The 23,218-nt window shown below is 39.7% G+C and overlaps 1 protein-coding gene across 2 annotated transcripts; it reads right to left on the bottom strand.

Annotated features, from left to right (window-relative positions):
* Positions 1–2,178: 2,178 nt before the first annotated feature.
* On the bottom strand, positions 2,179–22,141 carry KCTD20 (potassium channel tetramerization domain containing 20). Of its 2 annotated transcripts, none has more exons than XM_060773153.2 (8): positions 22,014–22,141; positions 13,496–13,700; positions 11,063–11,327; positions 8,688–8,790; positions 7,789–7,909; positions 7,444–7,641; positions 5,584–5,694; positions 2,179–4,173 (listed from the first exon to the last, which is right to left on the bottom strand). In XM_060773153.2, exons 2-8 carry the CDS (start codon positions 13,656–13,658, stop codon positions 3,881–3,883), a joined length of 1,254 nt encoding a protein of 417 aa, XP_060629136.2. In that variant the 5' UTR covers positions 13,659–13,700; positions 22,014–22,141; the 3' UTR covers positions 2,179–3,880. The 2 variants fall into 2 exon arrangements, with proteins under 2 accessions (XP_060629136.2, XP_060629137.2); XM_060773154.2 differs by having other exon boundaries at positions 11,063–11,240; positions 22,014–22,131.
* Positions 22,142–23,218: the final 1,077 nt, after the last annotated feature.

Below are 23,218 nucleotides of genomic sequence, written 5' to 3' on the forward strand. Positions count from 1 at the left end.
TCATGTTCAGCACAGTAACAGAAACATTTTTCATTAATTTTGAAAATAAAGTGGTTTACATTCTCCACTTTCATACAGTAAGCAGACCTCCCCTGTTTTAGTAACAAGTGTCCCGGGGGTTCGTCACATTACTGAAGTAGAAACATAAAACATCCGATCAGAAGAACTTTATTCAGAATACGAAAACACACGTGAGCTGCTCTTACATCAACAACTACAGAAATTATGAGCTTGTAAATCTGGAATATAGAAATAATTTTGAAATGAAAAATATTGATTTGTACTTTTAAGGCAGTTAAGGAGTACATACGTGATATTTCCCCTTAGCAGAAATACATTAAGCCCTCCACATTCACTGGAGTTAGGGCTGAGATGAAGGTGGGAAAAACACAAATAGAAAACACCTATATGAGAAAGCAGCTTTCTAAGAACCTCTAGGTCTTCAGCATGATACTTCCTCTGCTGGAAGTTGTCTATAGAATCCCACTGGAAGACCTAGAGCATCTTTAGGAATTTCTAGGTCCTCCAGTGTGGGAGTTGACCAGAGAGGCACACTGAAGTATCTAGATTCCTAAAGAGAAAATTTTAAGCAAATCAAATCTGCACAAGTCCATAAATACAGATTGAATATTCCTTAAAAGTGAAATGATTAGTATATATACTTGTGTACAAGTTTGACCTCATGTATAAATCAAGGTCAGGTTGGGGACTAATATGGATTTTAATATGTTCCATGGGTAAATCCAGGCTCATTCTATGGAGAAGGGACAATGCCAGTGCAGCCTCAAGCCAGCCACCTAGCCACCACAGTCATTTTCCTGCCCAGGTATTTCTAAATAGCAGCAGCAGCAGAATACAGGGAGCCAGTGCTGCTTTTAGGTTTTTCCAAGACAGATTAAGCACTTCTCTTTTGCCACTTAGAGAAGAATGTTCTGTTTTCACTAAGAACTGAAATACTGTACTTACAATGACCCATGGATAAGTCAACCGAAATATTTAGGCTGATTTTTTGATTACAAATTCTAGACTCATACATGATAATAAGTCATGAGTGCAGGGATGCAGAATTTAAGCAGACCATGACCTCATTGAAAGTAATAGCAGCCTAGGGCAACTCATTCTCAGAAAATGTAAAATGAGGTTTCTTTCCCCTCTCTGCGTCTGCAAAACTATTTTCGTTAGGTGGCAGAATCAAGTAGTTTCAGATGTGGTCCTACAGAGATGGTGTTTTGAGTCTGCAAAATTGAGGTGCTTGGAGGCATCTCCCTGTTCAAAAGTATTTTTTGTAATTCTTCTAGTTTCAAGCACTGAAGTCTCCAAATTCCTCTGCTTATTCTTTAGTCCAACATTTATGTCTTCCATTGCACTTTAGATCAGTGGTTCTCAATCTGTGGGTCCCCAGGTGTTTTGGCCTTCAACTCCCAGAAATCCTAACAGCTGGTAAACTGGCTGAGATTTCTGGGAGTTGTAGGCCAAAACACCTGGGGACCCACAGGTTGAGAACCACTGCTTTAGATTTTTTTTTCAAAAGAAAGATTATAATTCAGAAAATGTTTTTTCTTTGCTTTACAGAGAATGCTGCTACTGTATGTGATTGAGTTTTAGAATGAACGATTGAGCTGGCATGAGCAAGCACAGAATGATGGTTTGTTTACAGTGACACTACAGAACAGTCAGGTCAGACATTCAGCAAGGCCATCTGATAACTACCTTCATACATGACCTACTGAATGTGCATTATCCTTTACACCTACCCATTAGAATACACCTTATACATGGAAAGATGTATAGAAGCAAGAAATGTGATCAGCTTTCATCCATAGGATTTTAAAAATGGGAAACATTTCCCTGTATGCATTCTAAATAAAGTTGTTCTATGAACCATGCTGTGCACCCTTTGCTGAATCAATTCAGATCATCGATGTTGCTTTACAAGCTGGAAAAAGCAACACAAGAATACATTGCTTCCTTTCATAATATGTAAGCTGTAAAGCAACATAGATAGAAGTAGTAACCAGGATATGCAAGTGAAAAAGCAGAATTTTTAAGCAATGCACCTGCATTATCAGCTTTTATGCCAGTGTAATTCTTTCAGAAGATCAAAGAGACAGTCCTTTGTCTGAAGAAGAAAGCACCTGGTCTTTTGGTCCACAAAGCTATAGAATGCCAAAGACACTGTTACCTTAAAGCATTATTATTTAATCACAGGACTTTTGGAAGAAAGGACAAACTACAGACTGCAACACAACAATACAGATGTTCTTTGCACATGTATACATCAAGAGTACTTTGCAGGTTTCACTAATTCATCACTTTCTGCCTGAATTTACTAGTCATTGTATACAAAATATGGCATATATATAATACGGATAGACTACACGGACAATAATAACTTTGCCCTGAGTTGAAAATGCAGCATTTTGTGGTGGCGCAGCCTGGCATTTTGTTCCTTGAAACCTACCCTCTCCATCCTAAAGAACCAAAGCTATGTAAGTTCACTGGAAGCTTACAGAAAATGATGTAAATGTCTTCAGATCCAATTTTTTGTGTGTGCGAGCCAAAACTAGGAGATTCTGCATCCCTGTATCTGCACTTTTATTACACTATGTAACAAAAATTGAAAAATGTTATGTTCCTGGTTTGAAAGTGTTGTTTCCTGTTTTATTGTGCGGCACTTACTTTTAAAGTAGTTGTTATACTAAAGAAACTTCATTTTTGCAGCTACCACAAACTATGTTGATTTGTTTGAGATTCTATGAGATATTCATTGAAAAACTATAGAAAAATGTGCTGCAGGAAGTCTCACAAAAGTTTTTGCAGTTTAATAAAATTTTCCATGTTTTTATGATAGAACCAATTAGGAAATGACATTTATAACCCAGGAACAAAAGTCATGGTACATAGTGTTATCTATTCAGCATCTCCCTGATATTAAGTGGTCTATAAAATTGAAATATGAGATGCTGAAGGAGTAAAGTTAGAAAACAGCTCTGGAATTCTTGAATTAATTCTGTGTGATTGCACACAACTTTGCTGAAAGGATTCATTGGACTGGATCAGAAGTAAAGTTCAATAGACTTCCACCTGCCTTTAGGGAGGAGGCAGGTGGGCTAATATTTCAAGACAGATTAGCCCATAGGATTAATCTGTCTTGAAAGAAGTCCCAAGGATTCCCATCCTCTCTCAGAATCTTCATTGCTACATTTAGGAGATGGGACTCTCAATGGAGATTGAGATAGCAAGGTTGGGACTCTGCCTCACAATATATTGGGAGAGGGCTATCACAGCTTTCACAAAGCTTGGTCCCAGTATGCATGTGCCTGCCTTCAAAATGCCAGGCTGCAATACAAATCTATCACCCAACTCTGCCACCCTTGCCCAAAAAAGAAGGGGCAAGTCGGCAACTTTTGGGACTCCTCCCTCCAATGCCTTTTAGCTCCTGAAAACTGATCAGACGGTGGGGTCCTTCTACAAAAGTATGAAAGTCTACAGGGACAGAGAGGGGTGAATGAACATTGCTTCCAATAAAATCCAGGGCTTTCTGGGGAAGAGAAAGAGTCTTTCCATTCATGGAATGGCCAATCTGAATCCAATCCACCATCTTCAGTTGATGCTGATAACACATACCATTTCAGCTGAGTTGCTCATGTTGTCAAAGATGAGGTCAGAACTGAGTCTCAGGTCCAGGTGCTATTTGGAGAATGCTTGGGGTGCTCAGAAGCAGGCAAAATTGTATCAGTCCAATCTGTTTAAAGCCACTCAAGAGTAAAATAGCTGGTAAGAGATCCAGTTATAAGACAACTGATGGCAGGATACCCTAGGTATTTAGTTCAGTACATCAACCAAATCTGTTGAGACATCTTTGCAGTCAGCTAAAATGTTAATCTGGTAGAGTGTTAGAATCCATTTGAGAAAATGGGGCATTCAACCTGTCAAGTTCGTCTACCTGGGGAGGGTGATGGAGCACAATCTCCTGGTCTTCTGCTACATCGGCACCCACCGCCACAAGGTTTGTTAGGGATTTGCTTCTAACACACTGGAAATCAACATGGCGACTTTTCCCCTCTTCCTTTTCCCAAGACATCTGGATGAATGGACGTTGCACATAGTTGTAAATAACTTCTGAGCGCCCTCCAGACCGCCTCTTCACTTTCTCTTTACAGGTGGGATAGCCTAGAAAGCAGTTATTTTGCCATCATTATCATCATTAGCTAGTTTTTGATCTCTATAAGCATTCCTTATGTATCCAGGAAAGTGAAAGGATTTCTAAAATCAATATTTGTACACTTCAAAGCCTCCTATACAACAGCTGGAATTCTGCACCACCTACCTTAGTTACACAGCTACCTTAGTTATGTAGCTAAGTACTGTCTTCCATCTCACAAATCCTCACTTATGAGGCAGCAGCCTGTGAGCAACAAGGATTTGTTTCTTTATGGATCAGAAGGCAACAACTGACATTCACAACCTTTTCTGTGAGTGATCTCTTGTGCAACAGTCAGAAAAGGGTCCTTATCACAATTACCCCACACAGGGGGTGGATGGAAACATCAGTCAGCTACTTCCCATTCAAAAGGGGAACAGAAACCAGTCATTTGCAGCAGTTGCTGCCCAGTAAATGGAGACTGAGGAACTTTGACAGTCCCTATTTCCTAAACTAGTGAATACATAAGGATTGCAAATACAAACCAGTTACAAATTACAATTTCATATATCAGTCTCTCTTTGTCTTGTAAACAATAAAAAATATAATAAAACCATAATACAGCAGATTACAATTCAACATTTGGAGGATATGGAGCAAGACCTAATTGGACTGTTTTAAGAGGCAGGGTCATGTGGGGAAAGGTGGTAATTAAAATGCCTGCTTCGGATATGCTGAGTCCTGGGATGACAGATCCATTAAAGAGGAGGCAGATGAGTTGTCATTTCACAAATGCATTTATCATCAACCACACAAACGTGTTTTTTTTCTCAAACCATAGCTTTTGAAGTGAAGTATTGCCTCTCTCTCTCTAACAATGAACTATGGAAGGCATGGGGGGGGGGGGGTTGTGTATGGAAGGATTGTGAAGTAAAACCATGTCAACATGGAGCCAGCATGTCATAGTGGTTTGAGTGTTGGACTAGACTCTGGTGAACAAGAGTCTATAACCATAACCTCCATAAGCCTACGGGTTTTTTTTTCATGTCAGGAGTGACTTGAGAAACTGCAAGTTGCTTCTGGTGTGAGACAATTGGCCATCTGCAAGGGTACTGCGCAGGGGTGTTTTGATGTTTTACCATCCCTGTGGGAGGCTTCTCTCATGTCCCTGCATGGGGAGCTGCAGCTGACAGAGGGAGCTCATCCGTGCTCTCCCCGGATTCAAACCTCCGACCTGTTGGTCTTCAGTCCTGCTAGCACAAGGGTTTACCCACTGTGCCACCGGGGCTCCTAGCATAATCCTAGTCAACACAGACAACGGGAAGAATTATAAGAACTGCAGTCTAGAGACATCTGCAAAGGCACAATTGTCTACCCTAGTCTGAAAGGAAACTCCTGCTGGCTTCTTCCTAAAAACCATTAAGAAGTACTATACTTGCCTTCAATGCCAATCCGAATGTTTTTCAGGCCACGTTCTTTCAGCACAGCTTTCGCCACATCCCGATTCTCAATATATTTGAAGAATCTATAGAGCTTATTGCTATACACAACTTGGAAAAGGAAGGAAAGAGTCTTAACTAATAATGTAGAAAAATATGCACCTTCTGACAATTTAACAGAAGTTAACTGTCTGACAGCCTTTACAAATAAGCATTAGCATTCAATTATTCAACCAAGAACATACTAAAAGTGAGAGAATAAAGAATAAAAATTGTAATTCAAGGAAGAAAAATAAAAATCAGCCTGCACTGTGAAATGTGAGAGTGCAGAAAAGTTTTTCATTTTATAATTATATGCTATAAATAAAATGACAAAGCTGCACATATTTTTTCAGCATTTAGGCTTGCAAAAAAAGTGTAACCATGGGATATTTATTGTACTTAGGGAAAAGGATTGAATCAAAGTGCCACCTTCTTGTGCCTAGTGTCACAAACCAGTACAAATTTGCGCCCTTAGCCCCAGTCCACTGAAATTAATGGGAAGAAGCTTCCTTATTAGTTCATTTGTGGGTCTCCACCTACTTTTGGGGAACAGTGAATGATGGTGTGAGAGGAAGACTGTGGAGATGTCTATTATTAAAGGAAAGGGAGGCAGTGTGATAAAATATTAGAACCTCTGAAAATGCCAGCCACAGATGAAGGCAAAATGTTAGGAGAGAATGCTGCAGGGTACATGGCCATGCAGCCCAAAAAACTCACAGTAACCCAAAAAGATATTTGCCTGCCAGCATGAGCACAGCAAGGAGAGCCACCCAGCCTCTCATGGGAGGGCATTGCATATTCTGGTAGAGATCCAACAAGAAAGACCTTTCAAATGTGCCCGTGATAGTGCTGGAAACAAGGGGAAGTCTTTCCCCAAGGATCTAAACACTTGAAGAACAGGCGTATATGGGGAAATAAAACCCTTCAGATTGTCTGGGTCAAAGCTGTGTACAGTTCTCTAGATTACAAAAGTGATTCCCAAACATTAATAAATGATATCACACCAAAGAGTTTGTTGAGGTATATCACAGATTACAAACTTTGGTCCTCTAGATATTTGCTAGCTAGCTCACAGAACTTCTGAGATTTGGTCAAACCGTCTTGGGATTCTTAGTGTTAAAGTCCAAAGTACCTGGAGGACCAAAGTTTGGGAACTACTGGATTACAACCTTCATTTTATGGCTGGAAATCACCAGTTGCCAGAGAAGCTAATACAACAAAGGAGTACTGTAACACACTTGGTATGACACTGCCTTTGAAAACCGTTTGAAAACTTCAGTGAGTCTGAAGCATTAAATTCTGACTTTAGTACTTTGTATGCACTGAAATTTTCATACAGATTTCAAATGCAGCCTTATACCAAGTGTGTTCCAGTAATCCAAATGGGATGTTAATGTGAATGCCAAGTCTGGCATTTCAAAGAAAAGATGCAACTGGCAAGTCAGCTTTAATTGTGGAAATACACTCCTATCCATTGTTGAAACCTACTACACTTAGCATATCACAGTTAACAGCAACTGCTTCCTGGAAATCAGTCTCCACATAGCAAAAAACCCCTTTCTTTCTCAAATTAAAAGACGAAATCCTATATTCATACATTATGGAACAAAACAATGTTCGTTTGTTTTTTTGGGGGGGGGGCAATGTGAGAAGTATTGGACTGTGTGGTCAAATAGCAGCTTCTTTTCTTTGTAAAAATTATCTCTTATATAATAAAAATGTTAGTTTTTTCATCTCAGGCCCTTTATAATACAATAAGGTATGTTTATAATCTAGTGTATTTTTAAAATAATTTTCTCACACACAGAGATCACCTACTTTGTGAGTATTCCTCTCCCATTGGAGGTGGGTAGTCTTCATCCCAGTCCACTATGTCTTCTTCTGTTAATACCACAATGTGACACTCACGTTCTCCTTTCTTGGCACTGCCCACCATTATAGGGAGAATTAGCTCTTCTAGGTAGCTATCAAACTGCTTGTGAGCCCCATCATTAGATAATTCATGCAATAATGCACCTAGCAGGAAACAAACCATGTTGAGTCTTTTGCACAGAACTGGACATTGCCAATCCCACTCTGTAAATTCATAATGTTATATAAACAGAATGGCCAGACACATGAAGAGCTTTGAAATATCTTTCCTTTAAGTTTCACTATACTTACTTAAATCTTGACATTTGATTGTGTCAAAGTCAAAGTTGATGCAAAGATAGTCACATGTGTCTCTGAGATCAGGAATAGAAATCCCATCAGGACAGTTAATAATTCCAGTTTTGTAATAATCCTGAAAGTATAAAAGACAAAGCATTTTCTGTATGACTACTGCATATTTGTATTCTTTTATTCCTTCAGAAATATCAGAATGACATACTAAGAATCCTGAACAATTTCTCATTCAATAATTCCCAGCACAGTAGCCTCCAGGTGCGAATGAAAAACATGAACAATGTACATTCCTTAAAAAAATTAAACTCACAGAATCCCCCAGTCAACATTTCCTCAAACTCTAAAACAGGGTGAGAATCATACAATCCTCTAGATCAGAGGTTCTCAACCTGTGGGTCTCCACGTGTTTTGGTTTACAACTCCCAGAAATAACATCCAGTTTACCAGATTTTGGATTTCTGGGAGTTGAAGGCCAAAACATCTGGAGATCCAGAGCTTGAGAACCCTTGCTCTAGATTCTGTGTCACTTCAACTTCCAACAACGTTCAGCATTTTCTCTCTTGGCTACATCTAATAGGAGCTGAAGACCAAAAATATGCTTCCCTGCTCTAAACTTTTCCAGGTTTAGAAGTTTGCAGTGTTCCCAAAAACTGCAAATACCAAACATGATTTGGAGTACAGGACTAGAAGATATTCACTTAATAAGATACAATGCAAACACCATTTTTGAAATAGGATATGGAAAGGAAATGAGAAAAAAACCTCCCTAAGGTCTATAAACAGAAAAGAATATGCTATTTGAGAAGGCTGAAAATCTTTTGAACTTGAAAGGAGGAATAAGGATGTAACAGACAGGAGGAACAGCACTCCTTCTCCAACTTTGTGGGCTTCCTCACCAGCACAGTCCGGAAAACCGTGGAGCTGATTCCATCTGCAATTTCGTATTCCCCTTTCTCATTTGGCCGAGTGAAGTTGTATTCTCGTCCTGGACCAAACATTCTGAAAGCAAACAAGGTTTCTTAAGTCATCTCTACTGGCACACAGCTAAACAGACAACAACATTCAGAGCAGCTAAAGAACAAATACTTCAGATAAATGCAAACTATTACTTGAGCATACCATAGTTATTTATACTTATTTATGACATTAATAAATGACATCGAATCAAAAAGTTTGTTGCGGTATTATCCACAGATTACAACAGCAAAGTATCAAAGAGAGTGTGTGAGAGGGAAATTATAATAAAATCAGTAACTTAATAAAACAGTGGCTGGAATGCATCTGTCAGAAAATGCTTTTCTATAAAGAAACGCCTTCAATAGAGACTAACAACAGAAACAGAGACTCATATCAATTGGAAGGGCATTCACTGGAAAGTCCTACTCCTAGAAGTTTCTCAAGGAGATCTCAGACTTATATGAAACCTCCAGGAAGATCTCAATGGTCACACAGAGGGGGACAGTGTATGCATTTAGGTATCATGAACATTTGAGGTTCTTTGATGAACAGATAGCATTTTCTGCTGCCAGAAGAAAAGCATGCAGATCTAGATCAGGACCACTTCTGTCCTAATAATCTTGTCCCAGCAAACCCTGGCTTAGCATTCCAAGAATGAATTGGTGCCCGTGTACTCTTTTCCCTTCCCGTTTCCCACTCTTTGGTTTCAGAACTTTCCAAACCAGGAAACTGTGGTTTCTGTTGCTAATAAACAAGTATATAAAACTTGGATTTGATCACTATGCATGACTTTAACTATGTGGCTAAAAGCATGCTTTTACTAGTCAAACTTCAGATTAGAAAAACTAGATATAGACACTCTTAATCCATATCAAGGCACAGCGAGGGGCGTTAATCCTGCCATGCTGGCTTACTGCCTACAATCTTTTTACTGCTAAAAAGCTGTTGTTTACATTAAAATAGAGCAAGCAGCAGCTTCCAAGGAAGCATACACATATAGGAGCTTTAAAGAAAGAGATAAACTCAATTCCTAGAAAATATTTGCAAAATAATGATGCCTTTCTTCTGTGGACCATAAACTGATCCATCACATCTGAGTCCACAGAAGAAACCATAGATGCTTTTACCCTGAACTAAATCCAATTAGTTTCAAAACTGTGCATTTCCAAACCCAAAGGAAAATAATTCTAATGTTATCAAAATTCCACGGTGTCATTATGCCCAACATATTTAAAATATATTGTCGAAGGCTTTCATGGCTGGAATCACTGGGTTGTTGTAGGTTTTTCGAGCTGTATGGCCATGCTCTAGAAGCATTCGTCCTAACATTTCGCCTGCATCCATGGCAGGCATCCTCAGAGGTTGTGAAGTCAGGAGAGAATGCTTCTAGAACATGGCTATACAGCCTGAAAAACCTACAAAAACCTACAATAACCCATATTTAAACTGGGTGCTCTAAAATCTGAAAGTCTTCTAAAACCAGGTCTTGAGAAAGCTATTCTTTGTACTTTGTACCCCAGAATTCCTTCAATTTGGACTAAAACCCCTAGAATTTCTCCAGTGACCTCTGATCATGCTTCCTAAGGTGGAGCTGAAGTCTAGATGGGTAACATTTCCTTGCTGAGTGTAAGATGGTTGGATTGCTTACCTGTAACCATCTTTCTTCGAATGGTCATCTGTGAAATCGCACATATGGATTTTGTGCACAGGTGCAAAACAGCTCAGGATTCTCTATAGCTTTAAGAAACTCTTGGTGATAGCTCCATCCACCTTGACGATATAGCAGTCAGGTGGGGCTAGCACCTCGGTTCCTCAGCGGCTATGACAGCAGCTTACAGAAACTGAGGCATGACGAACAGCGAGAATGGGTAGGAACGTGAGAATTTCACATGAATTTCCGAGCTGTCTTGCACCTGCACACAAGACCCATATGTGCAATTTCACAGAGACTACGAAGAAACAAGAAGATGTTAGCAGCTATATGTTGAGTTGGATTCACAGTGGTGCTTAGGAGAAGGATATCTGTAATTCTTCCTCTCTCCTGCAGCCCAGTATGTTTCTGAAAAGCTACTTCTGCAGCTGTAGAGGGCCTGTCTGTCTGTCTGTCTTCCTTCTTACCTTCCTTCCATCTATATGTCCTGAAAGTGGCTTGTACCCAAGGGGTAATTCAGTGGGTAAGAGTAATAAAGAGAAATATACAAAAGCTACTGTTCTGTCCTGTTTCTCCCCCACAGAGGCTCTATTGAATCCCAGTGTCTTCCATGAAGAGAGCCAACAACCCTCTATTTCCATCTGAAGAAGTGACACCACTTACCGCCCCAACATTGTATCAGGATGAGCCGTGAAAACCTGGGGATTTACAACAAATCTAGTGCCATCCACGACAAGAGTCACTTTCTCTGGTGCTTGGAACTGTGGAGCGGTGTTCACGCCGTTGCAACTGTGTCCAAATTGGTCCTGGGTAGTATAGTAGTCTTGGTTTCTTTTACCCCCTGCTTGGAAGAAAATGCCTTGAGCTTCTTCAGGATTATTTGAACATTGTGGACTTCCTGGATGAGAGGAGTATCTGCGCTCTGTGTCTAAACAGAGCAGACACAAGCAGCAATTGAGAAATCGGCATGATTCATTCTCTTTTTAAAAACCAAACCAATCCTAATCTATAATTCGAAATAAACATTCAAACACGTAACAGTCTGACATGAAGAAGAGGCATTGTATTGACTTAGCAAACCTAAAAAAATGATTAAAAATCCTTGATATATTTCCACCCTGCTGCTGATGCCAAGTGAATTATATGTGTAAGTTTATGATCAGTTCATGCACATGTATGTGCTTATCGATCCAAATGTACAAACTGCTGGCATCACAGGTCACAGTATTATCCTGAACTGCTGGGGAAATTACATACTGATTAATACAGCTTCTATAAAAGTGTAGTTAACTTCCTGTTGCTGTGCAAGCAATGACTTCATAAGATCAGGTTCAGGCTCTGAGAGCAAATAGAGGACAGAATTGTGATCCAATCTTGTCATTGGTTACATCTACTGTGACAGTAATGTTCTATAATTACATACAGAAAATCTCTGGGACTCATGTCTAAGGCAAATAATGAATACAGTTTGCTTCTCATGAACTATTGGGCCAGCCTGAATCAAAGTCAGATGCTCCTTGAAAGGGTAGCATGTCATCTAACAAGTGAGATGATGTCAAACAGGTCTGTGTCCCCAGCTACAACATTCACTTCCAAACTAGACTGAATATACAACTTGTTTTGGATTTAAATAGAAACCTTGTGTGCATGTCTTAAGGGCAAGGAGGATCAGGATCATAATGGGGGGAAAGTGGTTCTTTTTAACCCTTTCCCCTCTTTTCTATAGGCCCAAATTAAATCCCATCCACTAGCTCTGAAAGCTTCAAACTGGCATTGGAAAAAAGCTCTCATGCAGAATAAATATCCCTATCCATTCCCAATATGTTAGACTAGACTTTTATTGAAATTGTATTCAAATTGATTCACAAGTGAACACAGTACAGTATTATAATGTACTCATTCTCATAGGGTTTGCTGAGTTTGTTTGTTGCAGCTGGAAGAAAAGAATCTTCTGGCAGTTTAAAGACATTTTCTTTTGTATTAAGCTTTATGGAGCACCGTATATAAAGTATAAGACGACCCGAATATAAACTGAGCAACCTAATTTTACCACAAAAAACAGGGAAAGCGTATTGACTTGAGTATAAGCTGGGAGTGGGAAATGCAGCAGCTACTGGTAAATTTCAAAATAAAAATAGATACCAATAAAATTACATTAATTGAGACATCAGTAAGTTAAATGTTTTTGAATATTTACGTAAAACTGTAATTTAATAAGACTGTCCAACTCTGATTAAACCATTATTCTAACCTTCTTCAATGTAAATTGCTTATGTATCCTTCCAATAATAATAGAGTAAAATAATAAATGTAATAATAATAAAAGAGTAAAATAATAATAGAATAAAATAATAAATGTAACAACAATAATAGAGTACAATAATAATAATAACAATACAGTAAAATAATAAATAACCTATATTCACGTATAAGCTGAAAGGGGCTTTTTCAGACTTAAAAAGGGCTGAAAAATTTGGCTTATACTCGAGTATATACGATAATAATGAAAACATCATCCTATATATGGGCCCTGCATTCCAATTAAGTGGGCTGGAGTCCATTAAATGTATTTATATTTAGGGTGTTGCAAATATTCTGGTTTTTTTTTCAGCAATCCATAAAAATATCTTTTAGCACATTTCAAATATAATGCTGACATTTCAGTAATTGGACTATTTTAGGTCCACACCATGGGAGAGGTATGTGGAAGGCAGCTGGGGTTTGGGAGTGGCCAGGGCGCCAGTGGGTCGCAGGAGAGACCCAATAAAAGCTTGGTCCTATTAACATGAATTCCTAAACAAATCAAAAATGCCAAACAAGCCCAGGATCCCAAATTATGTTTTCTCCCTCTCCAAACAAGTCAGATTTCATAGAGATCACAACAAGCCATAATTCCCTGTTTGGTTGGCTTGATAAACACATTGTTTCTGGTTTGTTTAGGTCATTGTGCAAGCAGCCTTAAGAAAGGATGCACTATAATCTTGGTTTACTGTTCCACGTATTTATGGCCAGCTTGTAGTTTGATTTCAAAATATGAACATAGCACTGAGTTCCATGCTCCACATTTCAAGTAAAAGATACACTCTTTGACCTTACCGTGATTTCTGAATTGTGAAGAAATAGTAAGAGTGTGGCTGCTCTGTTTTGACTTGCCTTCCCCCAGATCATGGGTAGTACTGGTAGTAAGGTTTTCGGTCAACTGCAGAGATTCTTGATCGCTTGACTTCTCCATCCCATTGGCATGATGATTAGCACTCATTTGGGTTATCCGTAAATCACTCTGACAGTCTATCTGAAGGTTCTGTTAAGTGAAAGATAATATAATGAGAGTTAGATCTGGAGGGGAAACCCCTCTCAGTGTAATCTGGATTTATTGTACTGAGGCTGGATCTACACTGCCCTATAGCCCAGGATCGGATCCCAGATTAATTGCTTTGAACTGGATTATACAAGTCTACACTGTCAGATAATCTGGGATTGTTGTTGTTTATTCATTCAGTCGCTTCCAAATCTTTGTGACCTAATGGACCAGCCCACACAAGAGCTCCCTGTCAGCTGTGGCCACCCCCAGCTCCTTCAAGGTGGGATCAGATCCTGGGATACAGGGCAGTGTAGCTGCAGCCTGAAAAAACTTTGAGGGTCCCCTAACAAAAATTCACACATTCTACCCTAAGTACTAGTTTTGTTGTTGTTCATCTTCACATAATTTCCATTTTTGGTGACCCTAAGGAGAACCTATCATGGCATGTTCTGGGACAGATGCCCCCCCCCTCCCCCCACTGATCATGTAATGCAATTTAAAGCATTGAACAAAATGGCTTTATAAGGTCAATAATTACATGAGAAATCCTGGAACCAGCCTGAGGTCCAGATGGGGCCGCAGTAGCAAAGCAGTTTAAACTGCTACCTGAAGGAAATCTGCTGACTGGAGGGTTGGCAGTTTGAAGTCGTGTGTCGAGGTAAGCTCCTGCTGTTGGCCCTAGCTTCTGACTACCTAGCTATTCGAAAGCATGCAATGCGAGTAGATCAGTAGGTAACACCTCGGTGGAAAGGTAAAAGGGTGCTCCATGCAGACATGTTGGTAAACACAATTGGAGATGTCTCTGGACAACAGGCTCCTCAGCATGGCAAAATGGAACAACAGCACCTCCCCATGGCCGGAGTTGAGCATCACCTCCAGATGCCGGTGATGAAAAGGGGAAAGCCTTTACCTTTGTCTGTGTATGGTATGTCATTGTTGTTCACTGTGTAAATGGCATTGAATGTTTGCCTTATATGTGTATACTGTAATCTGCTCTGAGTCCCTCCGAGGAGATAAAGAAGAATATAAATACACTGTATTATTATTATTATTGTTATTATTATTCTTGTGACTACACAAACCACAGAATGCTGGTGCGCATTATGGGCTTTCTTTTGTGAGCTTTTGTGGGAGTTTGTTGTCTATCTGCCATAGTTTGAAGCTAGCTTTAAACTGCATTAAATGCTCAGTGTAGATGGAGCTTAAGAATGCATGATTTGTCCAAGGTCATCCTCTGAGTTTTGATGGCACAGCAGAAAAATGTCCTACAAATATACAAATTTCATAGGAAGAGTATGCTTTTTCTCAGCAGAAATCTAAAAAAGTGTGAAATTGATCATTTCAGCAAGGAACTCAAAACCACAAACATCCCATTCCTTCCCTATTTCTGTGCCAGGAAATAGCACAAAGGGCAACTGATCCACAAAATAAACTACGAGACACCAACTCTGAATGTATTCAAACAAACTCCTCCCCCCTCCCCCTTTGTGGTGCGGATGAATGAGTGAATTCATCATTTTGGAGTGGACATTTTCAGATTCTGGCAACAGGACTCCTCTGAGCAGTTTCAACACAAACAGTTGTAAAAGCAACCACATAGCTAGACGCCTAATTATAGAGCTAACATATCCTCATTTTAAAATTAATCCAGTTTCTGAAAATAGAATCTTAAAATTTTAGCCCAACTACAGGTAGCATTCACTGGGGGAAGCGGGTGGAGTTAGAGGTTTCCATCTGAACGCCACCAGTTTGTTTTGAAACAATCACAACATTTACTGTCTGGAACAGAAAACATATGTGGCTTGCAATGGATTTTCATCTAATGACGTGCTCTATATCCCTGAATTTCCTACTCCAGTAATCATGTCTCTTATCCCTGCTTGACATCAATTGTGTCTAAAGCAAGTTCTACACTGCCAAATAACTGCATTATATAGTTCGATATGGACCATATAATGCAATTCAGAATCAGCCTAAGAGGACTACAGAGGAAAACAGCATGGATTGTTTACTGTTTCTAAATATCCAAAGAATATCAATATTTTTATTAAATAACATCTTTTGTATTTCTATTAAATAATATCATATTAAATTGTTCTTGCCAGGGAACCAAGAAACACATGGAAACTAGCTCTCATGAAAATAATAACACAAAAAGAGAGTTTTGGTGCCACATTGTCCAAATGCCCAATTACTGTCTCCGAAAGCAGTTACTATACTCCCAACTCAAGAATGGAAAACAGAATGTTGGCGGACAGGAAAAGTGATTTAAAGATGGGCTTAAAGCCAACCTTTAAAATTGTGGCATAGGCACAGAGAACTGGGAAGCCCTGGCCCTTGAGCACTCTAACTGGAGGACAGCTGTGACCAGCAGTGCTGAGGAATTTGGAGAGGCACGAATGGAGGGTGAAAGGGAGTAACGTGCCAAGAGGAAGGCATGTCAAGCTACCCTTGACTGGGACCACATTCCACCTGGAAACTGATGTCCTCACTGTGGAAGAACATGCAGATCAAGAATAGGGCTCCACAGTTACCTACAGATCCACTGCCAAGACTACACTTGCAAGGTCATCATACTTGGACACTGAGGGATCGCCTAAGTAAGTAAACTAGAATCCCAGGATTCCATAGTGTTGAGCCCTGGAAGTTAAAGTGGAGTCAAACTGCATTAATTCTACAATGCAGATGTATCCCCAGAGACTTGCAACACTTCTGAAGACTAACAAGGTTTTTTTTACCTATGTTTTCATGGATTCCCGCCCACTTTGTCAGATGCATCTGGTAGAATGGCCCTCAGTCCATATAAAACTTAAACTTATTTTTAATGGGGCCATACACATTCTTGTGGTTTTTTCCTGCCACAGATAAACAGAGCTTCTCCTTAGGAAAGTCAAGAAATCCTAAAATAGTTTGTTTACCTCAGTACAAATTTATTATACTCTCTTCTCACTAAACAATCTCCCCCGCTCCATTGAGAACATTAAGAGGGACACTTGGCCAGTTTTAACCAAAAAATAATATTTTTCTATCAAGATTTGGTGTAGGTTTGCAACTTATATAGGCTTGGACCCAGACTTGAGAGGTTTGTGAGTAGAAGCTGCTTAAGCAGTTGGCTTTTCTCACCCCTTTCTCCTAACTGTATCCTTCCTCCATCTACAAAGCTCTCCTAAGGGCAGCTCATCTGTGCCTGATTTCTTCTGAGGGTGCATCTACACTGCAGAACGGATGCAGTTTGGCACCACTTTGACTACAAAATCATGGGAGTTGTACTTTTATAAGGTATTTAGCCTCCTCTGCCAAAGAGAGTTTGTGCCTCACTAAATTATTACTCCCACAATTCCATTGTATTAAGCAGGAGCCATGGTGGCACAATGGGTTAAACCCTTGTGTTGGCTGAACTGCTGACCTGAAGGTCAGCAGTTCAAATCCACAAGACAAGGTGAGCTCTTGTCTGTCAGCTCCAGCTTCCAATGCGGAGACATGAGTGAAGCCTCCCACAGGACGGTAACACATCCGGGCATCTCCTGGGCAAAGCCCTTGCAGACAGCCAATTCTCTCACACCAGAAGCGACTTGCAGTTTCTCAAGTCACTTCTGACACTATAAAATTGCATTAAACCATGGCAGTTAAAGTGAAGTGAAACTGCATTAACTCTGCAGTGTAGATGAACCCAGAATTTTCCGTCCTGTTGCAATCCTATCCATCTGTCACAGATGAAATTCCAAGGCCTTTCCTTGAAAGGAATGGGAAAAGTACGGAGTGTTTCAGATGGAAAGGGGGGGGGGGGGGAAAGCTCTGCATTCTGAGCCTGTTTTGTTCAGGCAACTTTCTCAGTGTTGGATTGGTGTCCTTGACTTTATCTCCAGTGAGAAATGGATGAGATAATTTAGACAATTTTGTTCTACATAGTTTTGGATATCATGTTGCAATCTCAGAATACAATGGGATCTCATATAGCACCTTAGAGACTGAGAGAGTTAAGTTTGTAGCACAAGCTTTTGTAACTCTAAGGAAGTAGTCTTAGGATACATCTGCAGTGCTTTGAGCCACCATGGCTCAAAGCTAAGGGATTATGGGAGTTGCAGTTTTACACGGTATTTAGCCTTCCCTGCCAAAGTATGCTTGTGCTTCCAAATGACAGATCCCATGATTCCAAAGCATTGAGTCATGGCAGAAAGTGGTGCAAAACTTCATTCTACAAAAGCTATGCTAACCATTTTGTACTTTCAGGGTGCATCTTCACAAAGTCATGGGCAAACTTGGGCCCTCCAGATGTTTTGAACTTCAACTCCCACATACCTGATCTACGCTATGGAATTAATGCACATTTAAGATAATGCAACAAGACAGTGTTTCTCAACCTGGGGATTGGGACCCATGGGGGGGGGGGGGTCACGAAGGAGCATCAGATGGATCACCAAAGACCATCAGAAAACACAGTATTTTCTGTTGGTGAGGGGGATTCTGTGTGGTGAGTTTGACCCAATTCTATCATTGGTGGAGTTCAGAATGCTCTGTGATTGTAGGTGAACTATCAATTCCAGCAACCACAACTTGAGATCAATTTCCCCCCAAACTCCACCAGTGTTCACCTTTGGGCATATTGAGTATTTGTGCCAACTTTTGTCCAGATCCATCATCGTTTGACTCCACAGTACTCTGGATGTAGGTGAACTACAACTCCAAAACTCAAGGTCAATGCCCACCAAACCCTTCCAGTATTTTCTGTTGATCATGGGAGTTCTGTGTGCCATGTTTGGCCCAATTCCATCGTTATTGGAGTTCAAAATGGTCTTAGATTGTAGGTGAACTATAAATCCCAGCAACTACAACTCCCAAATGAAATATTACCACCACCACCCACCCCACATACACCAGTATTCAAATTTAGGCATATCGGGTATTTGTGCCAAATTTGGTCCAGTGAATGAAAATACCTCTTGCATATCAGATATTTATATTACGATTCATAACAGTAGCAAAATTACAGTTATGAAGTAGCAACTGAAATAATGTTATGGTTGGGGGTCACCACAACATGAGGAACTGTATTAAGGGGTTGCGGTATTATAAAGGTTGAGAAACACTGCAATAAGACAATACATTAGTATATACAATGCGCTAATAAAAAATAAATCCTTTTTTTAGTCAAAATGTACAATTAAATACCCTAGTCCAGGGGTTCTCAAACTTTTCCAGCCACAGAGCCCTGAAAATTTATCGTACCTTAATGTAGCTTATCTTAATGTAACACAGTTTTGCTGTATTATAAAAGTAGCTTTGTTTAAGCAGAGGCTGGATGGCCATCTGTCGGGGGTGCTTTGAATGCAATTTTCCTGCTACTTGGCAGGGGATTGGACTGGATGGCCCACAAGATCTCTTCCAACTCAATAATTCTATGATTCTGCTAAAATGATTTTATTTAAATATTTAAAGTATTATTTCTCCTGTTTTGTTTTTTGTTTGTTTGTTTGCCATTTGCTTGACTGGTTAACTGAGTCTCTACTGTACTTTAATATATCACTAAATGTACTAGAACCCATCTCAGAGCTAGCAAATGCCAAGAGATTAATTAGGCATGACAAATTTACAGTATATCATCCACTGATTGGTTGGCTGACTCATCGATTGATTCCATTTTATTCCCCTGCAAACTTTGCCAACTCGACCAAGTTCAGTGTGATTAGGTGTTGTTGGTGTTTGTCTCTCTTGCAGGGCAGTGGTTCTCAGCTTGTGGGTCCCCAGGTGTTTTGGCCTACAACTCCCAGAAATCCTGGCCAGTTTACCAGCGGTTAGGATTTCTGGGAGTTGAAGGCCAAAACACCTGGGGACCCACAGGTTGAGAATCATTGTTATTGGGTTTCTGGATTTATTTATTTTTTAGCACTATGGCTTTTTGATAAATAGTACTTCAGTAAGTTGGTTTTATTTTCCCGTGTTTATGTGAATGAGTGGTTGTGTTTGAGGGATAGAAAAACAGGAAGTACCAGTTTGAAATAAACCATGGGAAGAAACTTTCCAAAAAATTAATTGCTGCATCTCATTACTGCAGTGAAGATTATAGTGTCTGAAAATTAGACAAAACTCTTTCTAGTTTTAAAAGACTTGCTGAATGCTGTAAAACAGTCAGTAAAAATGGAAATATTCGCTATATTTGAATTTCACATTCCTTTTTATTACATGTTTTCATCAATATAATGTAAGAAGAAGACTGGAATCATTTGAAAGTATGCAAAGATATAGGATTGCCTTATGGTTTGGCGGGATCAGAAACAACTTGAAGGTAAACAACAACAACATCTGTAAAGCAATCAATGGGAACAGCAAGTCCAACACGTTATCATCATCATCATTGTGTTGTTGAAGGCTTTCGTGGGTTGCTGTGGGTTTTCCAGGCTGTATAGCGATGTTCCAGAAGCATTTTCTCCTGACATCTATGGCAGGCATCCTCAGAGGTTGTGAGGTATATTGAAAACTAAACAAGGGAGTATTGTCGAAGGCTTCCATGACTGGAATCACTGGGTTGCTATGAGTTTTCTAGATTGTATGGTCATGTTCCAGAAGCATTCTTTCCTGACATTTTGCCCACATCTATGGCAGGCATCCTCAGAGGTTGTGAGACATGTTGGAAACTAGGCAAGTGGGGTTTATATATCTGTGGAATGTCCAGGTGGGGGAAAGAACTCTTATCTGTTTGGGGCAAGTGTAAATGTTGCAATTGGTCAGCTTGATTAGCTTTGTTGATTAACAAGGCAATTCAATGTTAATCAAGGTGGCCAATTGCAACATTCATATCTGCCTCAAACAGACAAGACTTCTTTCTCCCACCCTGGATATTCCATTTACTTAGTTTCCAACAGACCACACAACTACCGAGGATGCCTGCCATAGATGTGGGCAAAACATCAGGGGAGAATGCTTCTGGAACATGGCCATATAGCCCGGAAAACTCACAGCAACCTTATTATTATTATTATTATTATTATTATTATTATTTCTATCCTGCTTTATTTAAAAAGAGACTCAAAGCTGCTAACTTTAAAAACAACAGAATGTTACCTCAAATCTAACAACATACAAACATTAAAAGAGGATTAAACACTGGACGTATTAAAAATAAACAGTTAAAACCTTTAAAACCATTGAAAGCCTATTAACATGCCTAAAACACTTCACAACACTACAACGCTCAACAGAGTCTCTTGGCTTGACTGAGCTTCTATGTTTTCAAAAAGGAAAACACTCGTTTAGTATATTTTAAAAATGCAAAAACATTCAGTTTTAACAAATGGTTAGGGTTAGGGTTCCTGCTACTCAGAGACCAACATTAAACACAGAAAGTTGGTTTTCTTCAAGCAGAATTACATTCTGAATATATAAACAATACACGCTCAGTTAACCAGAACTCTTAGCAAGCAACCAGCAACAAAATATTTTTTAAAAAAATCAAAGAAATAATACTTTAAATATATTTATTTTTGTAATACAGTAAAACTGTGTTACACTAAGGGCCCTTCCAGACAGGCCCTTATATCCCAGGATCTGATCCCAGGTTTTCTGTTTATCCCAGATTATCAGGCAATGGAGACTCAAATAATCCAGTTTAAAGCAGAAAACCTGGGATCAGATTATGGGATATAGGGCCTGTCTGAAAGGGCCCTAAGTTTGTCCTTAACTGTGTATTTTAGGTATGTTGTACCCCACCTTGAGCCATGAAGAGAGTCAGGCAAAACATAAAAAAATATTATTATTATTATTATTATTATTATTGGTCTCAATTTGCTTTCAATGACTGTATTTCAATATCAACTCAATACAGAATTTATGGTATAGTATGGGGTATATGTAGTATTAGTTACTAGGCCTCTTTTAATAGTAACTCCCAAGTAACCAGACATTACATTTATGTTGCACCTACCAGTCCTCGTGGATGCCGGTTAACTGAGAGTCTAACCCGTAATATACCTATGCACTAAAACAATGATTCTGCCTTTGTAAACTGAAGTTTTAGTAATATTCATTTCATACTGAAATGTTGTACACACTGGGTTATATAATCTGCATTTGACCTTCCAGCAAAATCAGAGGTTCGTTTTCAAGACACATTTTGCTCTGGATCTATTGAAAAATGTATACATACATAATGACAAACAAGGCGCACTTGAAACCTTGGCCTACTTAATGTCAAGCCCTATTCTTGGAATCCAGTTGCTGCTCCCAAAATTCATTTGTTTGGAGGACAAATTAAAAACACTCCATTCCCCTAATTCTGAGGTCTATCTGAGACAAGGATAAATAAATCTTAAAACTTACCTTTAATGGGAAAACTGGACAAACCCAAGCAGCAGAAGAGCTGACAGTGGAAATTGTTTGTGCAGCAGAGCTCCTCTTGTACCTACATACTCTCCACCCCCATCTGAACCCAGTGGCTGAGTCATAGGCTCATTTCAAACTAAGAGTCCCTGCTCACCCAAGCACAAAGAAAACAGATGGGGAGAATAATGCCTGCAGCCAGCCTCTAGATTCTGAATAAATTCTGGCAAGTGGAATCACCTCTGTGTCTTAACAAATATATTTTTCCTGCTACTCACACTTTCTCTTTTGGTTGCTTTGTTAACCCCTTTCTGCTGCAAAATGGTAAATAAAACAAAGTTTTAAATGTTTTATTGGTTGCATGGGCAAACGTTGGCCCTCCAGGTGCTTTGGACTTCAAATCCCACAATTCCTAACAGCCGGTAGGAACAACCACCATGTCAGGCTACACAGAAAAGCCACTGAAATCCACAAGCATGTGGACAATTTCAACAGAAAAGAGGAAAGTATGAAAATGAACAAAATCTGCCTAGTGGCATTTAAAAAACTCTAAAATCAGGATATTAAATAAAGTGCAACACTCAGAAAATGGGAAATCCAGACAGGAAAGAATCGGGGGCAGCTAACACATCGCAACAAAGGATTTCCCCCAGGCAAGAAGCAGCCAGGCTTTGAAGCTGCAAGGCTTTTCAATGATAATCAAACTGGCCAATTGCAACATTCATGCTTGCCTCAAACAGACAAGAGTTCTTTCTCCCACCCTGGACGTTCCACAGATATATTGTCGAAGGCTTTCATGACCGGAATCACTGGGTTGTTGTAAGTTTTTTGGGTTGTATGGCCATGTTCCAGAAGCATTATCTCCTGACGTTTCGTCTGCATCTATGCCTGCCATAGATGTAGGCGAAGCGTCAGGAGAGAATGCTTCTGGAACATGGCCACACAGCCCGAAAAATTTACAACAACCCATTCCAAAGATATATAAACCCCACTTGCCTAATTTCCAACAGACCTCACAACCTCTGAGGATGCCTGCCATAGATGTGGGTGAAACGTCAGGGAAGAATGCTTCTGGAACATGACCTATGTAGGTAAAATGCACATGCCACTATTAATCGGGGGGGGGGGGGGTAGCAACATGACTCCTGTCACAAAAACAATGAATATTTCTCCTGACTTTCAAACTAACATATCTTTCATGGAGT

This window comes from Anolis sagrei, chromosome 4 (genome assembly GCF_037176765.1).
Source record: "Anolis sagrei isolate rAnoSag1 chromosome 4, rAnoSag1.mat, whole genome shotgun sequence".
Taxonomy (NCBI): domain Eukaryota; kingdom Metazoa; phylum Chordata; class Lepidosauria; order Squamata; family Dactyloidae; genus Anolis; species Anolis sagrei.